This window comes from Heliangelus exortis, chromosome 16 (genome assembly GCF_036169615.1).
Source record: "Heliangelus exortis chromosome 16, bHelExo1.hap1, whole genome shotgun sequence".
Lineage (NCBI taxonomy): Eukaryota > Metazoa > Chordata > Aves > Apodiformes > Trochilidae > Heliangelus > Heliangelus exortis.
The window spans coordinates 2,410,205-2,422,988 of NC_092437.1; the positions used below are offsets into that span (position 1 = coordinate 2,410,205).

The following is a 12,784-nucleotide window of genomic DNA, read 5'->3' on the forward strand; positions in this document are numbered from 1 at the left end:
CTCAGGAAGGCCAGGTCCTTCATAGGAGGACAGTGCCAGGAGGCTCCAGACTGTGTGTCTGTGGCTTGGGAGGGTTTGGACAGCCCAAATCCAGCACCAAGGCCCTGTTCCCACACCACTCTTCTGTTTGTTCCTGGGGATTCTCCTGTGGGCTGTGGCCAACCACAGCCAGCCCGTGACTGCACAGACTCCTTCCAGGCTGGTTACTGAGGCTGGAGTGTTTTGGGATTGGTTTCCAGGCTGGTTACTGGGCTTGGAGCAGTTAGGGGTTGATTTCCAGGCACTCTGCTTGGCCCTGGCCACAGAGCCACTCTTGGGGCTTTTGAGCAGAGTTTTTTGGCTGCTCTCATTTCTCTCTAACTCTCAGCAGCCATGCCAAGGAGCTGCAGGTGGGTTTCTCCCCCAGCTCCCTGGGCTTGCAGGGAAGATGAGCTGAGCCCTGTAGTTCCCAAGGGCAGGGTTGGTGCCTGGGTCACTGGATCATCCTCCCTCCACCTGACAGAGCCTTTGCTCCTGAGTCTTACAACTAACCCTGGCTTGAAGGGGTGCACTAAGAGAACTTCACCCTCCCAACCCTGCTCCCTGGCTTTTCCTGTTGGAAAGGCCCCACATCAGGTGTTACATCCCAGCTGGAGGGAGCTTCCTTGCAGGTTTCCATGCATGGAAACCAATCCTAGGTTGCAGGGTGTGGGTGGTGGTGAGTGGGTTGCTCACCAGGACAGGAACCAGCCTGGCAGGGTCAGCCCTCTTGGTCCACTGCTGTTTCAGGTCAGCTTCAAACCACACTGTCTCCACCTCAGCTTTTGTGTTGCAGATGTGTTTTTAAAGCAGCTTGATGTTAGTGAGCTAGACCGTAGTGCCTTACGTAGGATTTAGCAAACACTTCCAAGGACAAGTCCTAGGGCTGCTAGCCTTTGGCCAGCGTGGACATTTCCCTCATTAGTTTGTCCTTTTAAGATCATCCCTGATGATTTTGCTGCTGATTGTGCTCAGCTCCCCAGACTATACAGGAACCTGCCTCGTGTTTACAGCTCCCAGCATCTCTCCTCCCGCTTCCTTTGGCCCAGACACAGCACTCCCAGAACAAGGTGGGAACAGGGGACAGCTCAAACCTGCCCGTGCTGGGGGATGGAGGATGTTTAGGCTTCTCTTCCCAGGTGGGTCTGTGGGGCATCTCCTGCAGGCTCAACTTCTCCCTCTGCTCTAGATGTTTCTTTGGCATCAGGATGAGCTGAGCAAGCAGCACCAAGCCTGCATCTCCCTGCCCAGCTCGGGGCCAGGCTGTCTCCATCTCTTCTGCCCACAGTGAAGCTGAGCACCCAGGTGCTGGGTGGGGAACCTTGGTCAGTGTGGGGGCAGCCAAAGACCCTCTGACAAACCCCAAACCCCTGCTGCCCTCCAGGCTCCCAGGACCCCACCCAGTGCCCGTGCCAGGGGAGTGATTGTATGAAACTGTTTACTTCTGATTATGCTGTTTACAAGAGGGATGTGGGGTGGGTGGGGGGGAAACAAGCCAAGCCTCAGGAGGATTGGGAAACGTGTTAACTGCATCAGGCTGTAGCAAAGCCAACACCACCGGGTGGGGATCTCCCAACCAGCTCTGGCCCGTGGGGAGGAGAGAGCAGAGGTGGCTCCGGAGGGGTGAGATTGGCTTCCCCTCCTCCCTGTGCTGCTGGGTTTGAGGTTCAGCAGTGCTGGTGACAGATCAAGAGTTACCCCTGTGGTCTTCCTTTACTCCTCAGGACCCAGCTCCTTCACATATCAGAGGCTTCCAGAGCCTTTCTGGAGCAATAAGACTCCCAACGAGTGTTCCCATCCTCCCGGCAGTCCCGCGTCGTGCGTCTGCTCCGTCTGCAGCACCGAGTCTGGGTTTAAACCTCCTGAGCATCCCGGGGCCTCCCGAGCATCCCGGGGCCAAGCTTCAGGGCATGAGCTGGGGATGTGTTTCCCTGTGCTTTCTGCGGGTCAGGAGAACAGGGAAATGTGTCCCTGCTGTCCCCCAGCCTCACGCCACAGCTCCCTGGGGGTGGGCACAGCTGTGCTGGGGGTGGCTCTGCCACTCAGCTGGCACCTGGGCACGTCCCAGTGTGGGCTCCTTCATCTCTAAAAACATTGGACCCTTCAGAGCAGGTCGTCAGGGCACGGGGAGCTGCTCTCCTCCAGTGTGACAAATCCCAGGTGACATCCAGGCTGTGGGAAGAGCTCAGAGGGGCCCAAAGGGGGTGCTTGGTGTCCCCATCCCAGAGCTTCAGCTCACTCAGCCAGCAGATCCCAGGAGATCTGTAGAGCCACTTCCCTGGAACACTGGGGAGATGCTGGAGCCACAGCAGCACTGGGCAAGGCCCTGGGCAGGGACACCCTGGCCCAGTTCTGCTCCAGGCTCCTCTGCTCCCTGCAGCCCCCACACTGAGCTAGCAAGAGCAGAAGGCTTAAACTCAGACTCCAAACTAAATTTAATTATATTAGTAAAGGAACCTGTATCTTCCTTTTTTTTTTTCTTTTTTTTTTTTTTTTTTTTTTTTTTTTTTTGCACAGAAGCTGGTAATCTAGGACCTACGTGTGAACAACTTTATATAAATATTTTTTGTACTTGGTTTACTTGGGTTGGTATGAGACGTTCTATTTAAGTTCTTTGAACACTGTGGATACCCTGATGTGTATGAGTGGCAGAGGCTTTGTAAATTAAGAGACGTTTGTGTGAATAAAGCTATGTGATGGGGTTGAAAAGCCACACACAACTTGAAGCCCAAGTTTTGTGAGTTTGTCCTGATCCAGGCTGCCAGCAGCAGGGTTGGAAGGGAGTCCCCAAGCAGTGGTGGCTCCATCCCAGGAGGCAGGGCTGGCTGAGCCCTGAGTTGGGCTAGCTGGGCTAGCTGGGCTAGCTGGCCTGACCCTGGGGCTCAGTGCGCTGAACCAAGGCACGGTGGCCAATGGCAACCAGAACCCAGCTCCCTGGCAGGCAGCACCCACGGCCATTTATCCTCCCCCTGGATTAGGATTAACCCCATTCCTGCCTCAGAGGTCCTGGGGCTCTGCCCACACACCTCCTGTCCTCACCCTTCCTCAGCACTCCCACAGCCCAGGAGAAGAAGCCCCTTGCCCTTTTGGCCACCAGCTCCAGAGGTGGCCACAAACCCAGCAGAACTGCCACTCGAGCAGCCACAGATATTTTCTCCCTTTCCACAGGTCCTCTGCCCCAGTTTTTCCTTCGGGCAGGGACGGGCAGGCAGTGATTTCCTGGGTGCTGAGCACCTCGGGGTCACCCCGAGCTGGGGGAGGGACAGGGGGGGGTCCCAGCACCTGGGGCCATGCACGGTCCCTGCCCAGCCCTGCTGTGACAGCTCGGTGTGACCCGGGGCAGTGCTGGGACGTGCTCAGTGCTCCCCTCCAGCAGCCCCAGCACCGCGGGCAGCGTGGCCACAGGCTCCCCCCCCCGTGGCCATCAGCATTGTGCTCCCTGATTGCTGCTGACAGGGACCTAAAGTGGCTGTTCCCAACCCAGCGGGGCCCTGGCAGGGCTGGGTGGTCCCAGCCAGAGCGATGCTGAGGGGCTGGGGCTGCAGGAACACCCTGGGGGCTCCCCTGCTCCCTGCTGGGGGGCATGGGCTGCATGGCACCCACCACCAGGACAACCCTGGGTGCTCAAACATCCCCCCCAGTCCTGCCCAGAGCATCTTGCCTGCAGGAAGGGGCTGGGGTTGTGCTGGCAGTGGGTGTGGGACAAACCCTGAGGCTGTCCCCGTCCTGGTGACAAGCACAGCTGCTGGGAACAGGGGGTGCTCAGCACCAGGTCTGGATTGCTGGCATCAGAGGATGCAGCAGAGGAAAGGTTTGTTGGCAGGTGCAGGTTTTGAGCTGTTTTAAGCTCCACCAGTGACAAGGACCCTTCTGCCAGCCTCCAGGTCCCTGCCGTGGTGCTCCTGTCTGTGACCAGGCAGGGAAGGTGCTCCCTCTGCTCCCCTCAGCAGATGGGATGGAGCTGAACTCCAGCAGGAGCTTGGGGTCCAGGTGACCTCAGACGTGTGTCACCACGCTGCAGGGGAGCAGCCCCCGAGGACAGGTGACCACATGGCACAGCTGAGAAGCTTTTAACATCATTAACTAACTGAGAGTTGGGTCTGTCAGTCACCGGGAGAAATGCTGGATCTGCTCTCTGGAGACTTGTGATTTCGTATGCAAAGAGGGCTGCTGAGCTCCTCCAAGATGCTGTGATTACTCGATAAGTGACACAAGTCCCAGCACCAGCCATCCCCTGCCCTGCTGCTCCTTGGGGACCCGGAGGGGACACGTGCTGGGGGGAGAGCTGCACGTGGAAAAATCCACAGGCAGGGAGCAGGGAGCAGGGGGCATGGGGTGGGGTGGGATGGGCAATGAGACCCATGGCCACGAGGCCAGACATGTCCCCCAGGACCAGCACCAACTCCCCCAGGGACTGAAGGTCAGAGCTGTGCAGAGCTGCTCTCCCTGGCTCTGCTCCCTCTCCTTGCTCCCACACATGGCAGGAACATTTTCAAGAGGCTCTGGCACAGCACTTCACAGCCAGAGCACTAAGTCATTCCGTGCAAAAACCCAAGTCCATATTTCTTTTAAGACCTCTTGAGCTCCCCAGGCAACAGCCACTTCAGCAGCCCCCACTGGACCACAAAGAGGCTCCAGCTGCTCAGAGGAGAGCAAGAGGTGGTTTATTGGGACAGGACATCCATCTGCCTCCTCTCCAGGCTGATGAATTGCTCTGCTTCACCCCGTGTCAGGCTCCAGCCAAGCAGGGACTGAGCTGCTGGGGCTGTGCTGAGCCCACAGAGCCCGGAGGTGACTCAGCCCAGGTCCTGATGAGGAGCCCTGAGCAAGGCAGAAGGGTGACCCCCCCCCCCCCCTCACCCTCTGTCCCTCTGTTTGGCTGCAGGACTCTCGTGGGGGTCCTCGGCACAGCTTGGACAGGGTGAACCCCAAATATATGTGGGACAGCCAAGGCCACCCCCTCTTTCCTCCTGTAGAAACCTCAGGGATGGCAGCACTGCCTGGAGGAATAAAACCACCCAAACCTCCTCCCAGCTCCAACCAAAGCTTCAGAGAAGAAAGAGGGCCAAGTCAGAAAGGAGAGAACACACTTTTTTTTTCCTGCCATCTGTCTCAAACGCACCCCGTGGAGCTGTGCAGGGTGCAGGGTGCTCACCCTGGGGACACTCCAGCTGCCTCCCCACCGAGGGGACAGCACATGGCAGAGGCAGCAGCCCCAGAGCCACCCCAGGTCGGTGTCAGCCTCAGGAACAAAGACACTTCTCATCTCCAGCTCCTTTCCTGCCAGAGTTAATGGCCTGGGCTCCTCTGGGGACCCAGAACTTGTGAAGAGGAGCTGGGAGGTGAGCAGCAAGGGAGGGAATTAAGACCTAATTTCCTCTGCCAGAGATAAGATCTTTAAACAAGCTTTTCAGCCAAGAACTTAATTTTTTTTCACAGTTTTTTTGCAAGGGAATCTTGTTCTCCAGCACTGCATCCGCCTCCAAGCCCACTTAGAGCTGCCAAAGCCTCTGCTTCCCCTGGGACCATCCTGGGAGCTCAGAGATGGATGAGCTGACACAGCCATGACTTCACCCTTGCTGTCCTGCAGCCAGAGCTGGAGCTTTCAACATTCCCAGAGCAACCTCCCTGCTCCAGACACTTTGCAGCCCCTATGGACCAGCACCAGGCAGTGCCCCAGGGCTGGATGAGGCCCCAGGGCTGGATGAGGCCCTAGGGGGAGCAGAGCCTGACCCAGCAGGATGTTCTCCAGGCTCCATCCCTGCTCCCTCTGCACAGACCCGTCTCTGTTTTAACTTGGGAAGGGACAGCATCTCTGGATTCCTGAAAGAAAATCCCACACACTCAGCCCTGCGTGGGGCAGATCTTGGGGCTGGCCACAGACCCGGCGAGATTTTTGCTCCAAAGTCACAAAGTTCTTGGCCGGCTGCAGGCAAACAGCTCCCCCAGACCCCAGCAGGTCCACCCAGGTTGCCATTAGTGGGTGTAATGAGCTGGAGATAATTGCTGCCTCGGGGAGACAATTAACTCCTTCCTGACCCGGTCCAGCTGGGGCTCCGGCATCCCAGGAGAGCAGTTTCTCCCCCAAGTTTCTTAGAAAACTTACATCCCTCTTCCATCTCGAAATGAGCCTGCTGAATCACAGCCTGATGAGCAAAGAGAGGTCCCTAATGAGTGGAGATGATTTATATCGTTTATATCAGGTGCAGGAAGCACCAGTGGGAGCAAACATTGTTCAGACCCCTGGGGTAAGGGGAGCTGCAGCCAGCTGGTGGGCAGCCCTGCTCCCAAAGCCTCCCGGGAGCTGGGGAAAACACAAGGGGATATGGGAACCATCTGGGGATGCAGGGAGACCCCCAGGAACCCCGGAGAAGCTGCCAATGTTTGGAGACTTCTCTGAGAGCTCTGCCAGCGACGGCCTTGGTGAAACATCTGCAGCTGAAGGGTCTGGGTTGAGCAACCTCTGTCCCCAGGACAGGGAGCACCTTGAACCCAAAGGGATGCTCCAAACCTGGCACCCACCTTCACCCAGCAGGTCCCATCTGGAAGATGGAGGCACAAAGAGGAAGAGCCAGGCACAAAGTCCACCTCCTCCCCTGTCCCTGTTTTCTTTGCAGGGAAATGACTGTTTCAGAAATGCAGCAGACGTGAAGTATGAAGATAGAAATTGCCAGCGACTTTTAATTTGGGTTCTGCCAATTTCTCTCTTCCAGGTATTGATTTTCCATAAAGATGAATCCCCACTCCCTGCTCTCTCTGACAGGCACTATCTTGATGCTTTTTCTTTCCCCGAGAGTGGAAATATATGTTTTATTAAGTGTCAGAGCTCACTAATGAGAAGAGGGAGGAAAATCAATTGTCTGCTTATATCTTGATCTCAAAGAGGGGACTAACAAGTTCTTTATTTTGATGCTGTGGGCAGGAGGACAGGGCAGAATGACAAATGTGGCAGGGAACAGCTCTCAGCTCTGCTGCATTGACAGCTCAGCTGATGAGAGAGGGGGGGGAAAAGGGGTACATGGTGTTTGAATGCTTCAAACCCATTTGTATTAATTTAAAGAGATCCAGAGGGTGCTATAAATTCCTGAAGTTGAATTGATCCCCGATACAAAGCTACTGAGAGCAGTAAAACTTCTGCTGCAGACTATAAGCAGGTTTATGCTCAGAGCCCTGAAGTCAAGACAGCAGCTTGGGCAGCTGTTCAGGGCAGGGCAGCCAAAGAGATTCAATTTTTCCATGTTAAATTTGGGATGCAGGTTTTGGGTTTTAGGACAATGGGAAGCACAACCAGGCTCAGTGCAAAAGCTTCTGAGCAGCTCCAGCAATAAAGCCAAACGTGCCCCATGCTGTGCTCACAGAAAGTGCCCAGATGCCACCCCAACCCTGCCAAAAGGAGCAGAAAATCCTGCGAAGCCCAGGACTTCACCTCTGCTGTGGGAGAAGCTCAGCTGGGCAACGTTTTCCCTTCCACCCCCACATTTTCCAGGTCCGTTCTGGCATACAGGAACATCCTGAAAAGCCCAGAGCCTGGCAGCTGGAAGGCAGCAGGGAGATGTTCATTACAAAGACACCATCACAGCATCATTCAGAATTCCTGGGATGGGAGAGTGCCAAGGGGAATGGGCAGGAGGTGCAAGCCTTGCTTCCAGCTCCTTCCTTGGGCACTGGCACAGAGAATGGCAGAACAGGAGGAGCAGGGAGCTGGAGCTCCACAGGAACCTTTCTGTGTCCTTAAACCCTCCAAACACCAAGGGAAAAGGACAAGTCCAGTTCCCAGGCCAGCCAAGCCAACGCTGCTTTCCTGCAGAAGCTGGGCTGTTATCACCAAACACTGCCCTCTGCTCCCCCTCCCCACCCAGCCCTTGCCCACTCACATTTGTTATCTTCCCTGTCTCTTAGAGAATCACACCTGACAATTGTATAATCCCTTGGCAGCTGTGAAATGAAAAGGTAAAGCTCCAGCTGCCGTGAGAAGATGCATTGATTGCTTCAAATGACAGATCACCTCCTCCCTTCATCTCCGAGCAGCAGCTCAGGGCCGGTGCTATGGATCTTGCCCCTCATTCAATTAAAAAAGCTCAGCAGAGAGGCACCAGCTGAGTGTCCAGGACAGCATTAAGGCTGAGCCCTGACCCAGAGATTTAATCACGGGGAGGTTAGAAGGCAGCTTCAGCTGTAGGACGTTTGCTGATGGACACCCAGGGGCACTGAGCTTGCTGCTCTCAGCCAGCCCAGCTGGGTTCTCCTCCACAGGGATCCAGCTGTCTGCAGCAAAAGCAGAGCAGACCCAAAGGACCCAAAGGAAGTTTGAGGCATTTCATGGAGCATGGTTCTTTTCCTCGGGGAGCACAGAGCCCCCATCCCCTCTGTGCTGGGGGGCAGCATCTGCTCTCCTCCTCCATGCTCCAGTGTCACCCCAAGGCATCCCTGAGAAGGGGGCAAATTAATGAGATTTATGGTGGGGAAGGGGCAACCAAGGGGAGTGCCCACCGTGCCCCAGACGGAGGGGTCTGTCCCCACAGGAGCAAAAAGCAGTGGGGTGACCAGCTGGGGTTTGGAGGGGAAGGTGGGTGCTGAAAGTGGGGTGCGGGGAGAAGGAGCACAGCGTCTGTACAAGACAACCTTGTCCCCCAGACCCCAAAGGGGACCCAGGAATCTGGTTGCCCCCCTCTCCGAGACCCCCATCTGCCCCCTCAGAGTCTGCAGACCCCTCTGGACCCTCCCATACCCCAAAGGGGACCCAGGAATCCAATTGCCCCCCCATCCCAAACCCCCAGCTGTCCCCTTGGGACCTCCAGACCCCCCCAGACCCCAAAAGGAACCCAGGAACCCGGTTTCCCCCCGTTGCGGGTCTGGGCAGGGGCGTTCGCCCTCCCCGAGCTCCATTCCACATCACACAGCACAATGGTCGCCATGGCAACCGCCAGGCCCGGCTGGACCGGACCGCGGGCAGGACCGGGGCTGCGGGCAGGACCGGGCCACGGGCAGAACCTCCGGGACCGCTGGTCGGAGTTCCCCGGGGTTGGACAGAGTGGGACGGGGCTGGGTAAGGAAAGTTGGAGCCTTCCCGAGCCAGGCCCTTCCCGGAGGGTCCCGGGGTTGTTCCCCATCCCGGGGAATCCCGAGGGAGCGGCTGCCCTGGGCCGCGGGGAAGGTGTTGGGGTGGCTGTGGGTGCCCCTGGCACCCTTGGGTGCCCCTTTCCACCCCCCCTAAGCCCTGATCTGGGGGAGCCCAGGGCCAGGAAGCCCCCCCGGGCTGATCAACTGCAGCTTCCCAGGCTGCAAAGAGAACGGTGCAAAGAGGAGCTTCTGGAGAGGGGAAAAAATAATTAAAAAAAAAAAAAAAAAAGAGATATAAAAAGAGAGAAGGAAAACAAGCACCCCTACAGCTCTGTCTGTGGGCAAACAGGTGGCTGTGGGGAGCCAAACCCCTCAGGAATTGGGGTAAAGTAACCAGGGGTGGGTGCTGACCCTGTCCTAGTCCCTACAGGGGTGCCAGGTTGGTTTGGGTTGGTTTGGGTGTTTTTTTTCTTTGTGGAAAGAAAAAAAAAGAAAAAAAAGACAAAGCAGGAGAGCTTGTTTCTCTGAGTTGACAGCTCTCTTGGAAAAAACCTCACTGGGAATGAGTGGATGATGTGGAAATTGTAGTGCAGGCAGGGGCCAGACATCCAAAAGGTTTGCAAGCACTTGAAGCTCCTACAAGGAAATGTTATTAGTTCTGTTATGTATTTAGGGAAAATAGAGCTAAGAAAAATTGCTTTGCCAACTGGGTCTCACCATCCAGCTTCTACAAGACAAGTAAAAATTAAAATATCTCCATTAGGTACTGCAAGAACTGTAACTGTACAGGAATTTCTCATGGCAGTGGTGGATCAAGGGTTGGACTTGATGAGCTCAGAGGTCCTTCCCAACCTGGCTGATTCTGTGATTATAACCAGAAAATGACACGGAAGGAGGAAAGTTGGCTGCTTTTAGAACACATCATTGCAGTCTGCCTGGGGTCACAAAATCTTACTTTGAGAATTCTGTATTTATTGAGAGCCAGGTTCTCCACGTCAGCCTGGGCTCTGGTGACAGCACCACTGCCAGCAGGGACACGAGGGGTTTGTTTAGCTCGTTTCTGCTGATGATGCCTGAGATAAGTTGTGTATTTTGCTTGTTTCTGATCACAAGCCACAGGGTCTTGAGCTGAAGCACAACAGGAGAACACCTTGAGTGCTCAGCAGGCACCACCAAGCAGGGCACAGCTTTGCAACTGAACAAAGCAGCCAAGAGCCAGGCAGCAAAGCAGATCTGGTGTCAAAGCAGCACTGCCTGAAGACCTTCTTAACAGTGAACTGGTACATGCTCACAGGTACTTTGTGTGTGGTTCTTTCCCTTCCTGTACATTGTTTATAGACCAAGAGCATTCTTCCCCAGGAAAGCAAGCAGATACCATGGTGATGATGTAAAGCAAAGCAAAGGAAAGGAATACATCACCAGAAGCACTGTGAGGTTCTGACTGTCAGTCCATTGTTGGAGGTGGACGTGCAAGGAAAAACAAAGCTCTTGAAAGCTGCTGTGAGGGAGCACTCAGCCTGGTTCTGCCTGCTGCATTCCAGCTCCTCTGGGGGCAGAGGGTTAATCTGAATCACCAAGGTGATTATGTAGCTGTAGGAACTGGCTTAGAAGATGGGTCTCAAACCTCAACAGCCTGGCAGATTAGAAAGGGAAAGAAAGAGACATCTCCAGAGATGTAGAAGAATGGAAAGAAATCACTTACATGAGTACAAAGGCATCTAATTAGACTGAAAGAGAACGTAGTAAGATAGGGAGAAATTCTGGCTGAGGATATCAGAGAATGGTTCCTGACAGTGAACCTGCTGAGCAGAGGTAGAACCTCTCGGGGGGGACAGCTCAGGGGGGGCTGGGTGGTTGGGATATATAGAAGTAGACTATGAGAAACATTAGAAACCATACAAATATAAAGGAAAATTCCTCTGGAACACACCTCATCTAACAGCTCTGTCCCATCTACAAATGGATAAGCTCAGCTTTGGTTAGAGGAGTCACAGCCATGACCATACACTCTCAAAGCTGCTTTTCTTTTGGTTCTTATGATGATTGCAGCTTTCTTACACAGCAGCTGAGCTTTGGAATCATGGCTGGGATTTTGAACGAATCAGAAACCAGCTCAGAGGGTACAGAGCAGAGTGAAGAGCAAGAAGACAACGCCATCTGGGAGGAGTACGTGGGAAGGAAAAACATTGTTCTGCAACTCCTGCACTCTACCCTGAGCCTCCAGCAGCTCCAGCAACAGCAGAACAAAGTTGAGCTGATGAAGAAGTGTTACTTTTACTTGGAGATTGAGCCCACACACGTGAACTTGGTAGATGAGCACGATGTGATGCATCACACTGACATCCTCCAACTGATAGATCCCTTCCACTTCCAGAACCTGAAGAAGGTGGGGAAAAAACAGACTGAAATCCTGCTGACACTTTTAACTGAGCTGTTAGAGCAGGTGGTACGAGGTCGGGAGGAACTGAGCTGTTACTTAGAGACCAACAACGCGAGAACTTTCCTCTCCCAGTGGCACCTGATTGAGCAGAAACTGCTGAAGCTCTCCCACTACATGGAAACTCTCATTTCCTTGGAACTGCCAGAGAAGCTCTACGTCAAGCACCGTTTGGTGTCACATGCAGATCTCGGAGGCCTGAGTCTCCCCAACATCAGACTTTCTCTCTGTACAAAGATGCCACTGATTTTTGATCGAAAAGAATCGTTTGCGTGCACGGACTGTGCCAAGCTCAAGTGGTCAACCCCAACTCCAGAGTCACAGCACGAAAAATATGAGCTCTGCTTCCAGTTGGTGACTGAGAGTCAGTCAGAAAGTGGATATGGTAGGAGTCAGGTGGTCACCTCCAACTCATGCATAGTGCAGAACCTGCAGCCTGGCAGAACATACGAGTTCACAATCAGAAGATCAGTCACGGAGACGTTTGTCTTGGAAAAATGGCACGACAGCATTATACTGAAGACAAAGCCTAACACCAGTGAGAGTGTGGACAGCAGTGCTTGTGCACCAGTGGGACGAGGTGGCACAAACGAACATCCCTCTCATTTTGTCCTGTGAAAAAGATGAATGAGAAAAATTAAGCCTTACACACGTGCATAAAACTGAGCTCGTTCTGTTTTTAACCACAATCCTACAAGCGCCGTCCCCAAACCTTTCCAGGTCAACACCAAATCCCATTCAACTCTCGTGCAAAACACCATCCTTAGGCAGCCTTTGGGACTCAACACTGCTCAGTTCCCCCTGCCAGAGCTCCCAGGTGGGAGCAGGTAGAAGCAGGCAGTCTTGCAGGACACTCTGGATGCAGAGCATGGGAGACAGAGGTGTCTCCATCATCCGCTGCCTTCCAGCCACCCAGAGCTGCCCGGTGCCAGCTTCTTGCAATGATGTTTTGCTTTTCTTACCCCAAGTTATTGTTGTCCCCATGTCCTTCCTTCCAAACACTGGAAATGGATCCTAAGCTCTTCAGATCACCCACCTTATCTTCATCCTGGGTACTTCTTACCCTCTACACCATGTGCTTTACAGGTACCTCACCATGATTTCATGCTCAGCCCTCTACAGTGCATTAAAAGATCACTGATTAGAAAACAAACAAACAAACCCACAACAGAAACCCCAGCTATCCCCTCCAAACCCCTGCAACAAACAGGGAAAGGTAATACATCCACACAACCACTGTGGAGAGAGCAATCTTCTCTACTCCATACT

At 54.2% G+C, this 12,784-nt stretch overlaps 1 protein-coding gene across 3 annotated transcripts; it reads left to right on the forward strand.

Annotated features, from left to right (window-relative positions):
- The first annotated feature begins 8,455 nt into the window (after window positions 1–8,455).
- FNDC11 (fibronectin type III domain containing 11) lies at window positions 8,456–12,177 on the forward strand. Of its 3 annotated transcripts, none has more exons than XM_071760173.1 (3): window positions 8,989–9,064; window positions 10,192–10,372; window positions 11,141–12,177. In XM_071760173.1, the coding sequence occupies exon 3, from the start codon at window positions 11,159–11,161 to the stop codon at window positions 12,131–12,133; it is 975 nt and encodes a 324-aa protein (XP_071616274.1). In that variant the 5' UTR covers window positions 8,989–9,064; window positions 10,192–10,372; window positions 11,141–11,158; the 3' UTR covers window positions 12,134–12,177. The 3 variants fall into 3 exon arrangements, with proteins under 3 accessions (XP_071616273.1, XP_071616274.1, XP_071616275.1); XM_071760174.1 differs by having other exon boundaries at window positions 11,144–12,177; XM_071760172.1 differs by lacking the exon at window positions 10,192–10,372 and having other exon boundaries at window positions 8,456–9,064.
- The last annotated feature ends 607 nt before the right edge of the window (window positions 12,178–12,784 follow it).

Excerpts from the sequence above, each read along its gene's own strand:
- FNDC11 (XM_071760172.1), top strand. The coding sequence starts at position 8,465 with ATGAGATTTATGGTGGGGAAGGGGCAACCAAGGGGAGTGCCCACCGTG. Across the intron at positions 9,065-11,140 it reads ACAGAGTGGGACGGGGCTGG|CAGCTGAGCTTTGGAATCAT; the intron begins GTAAGGAAAGTT and ends TTTCTTACACAG.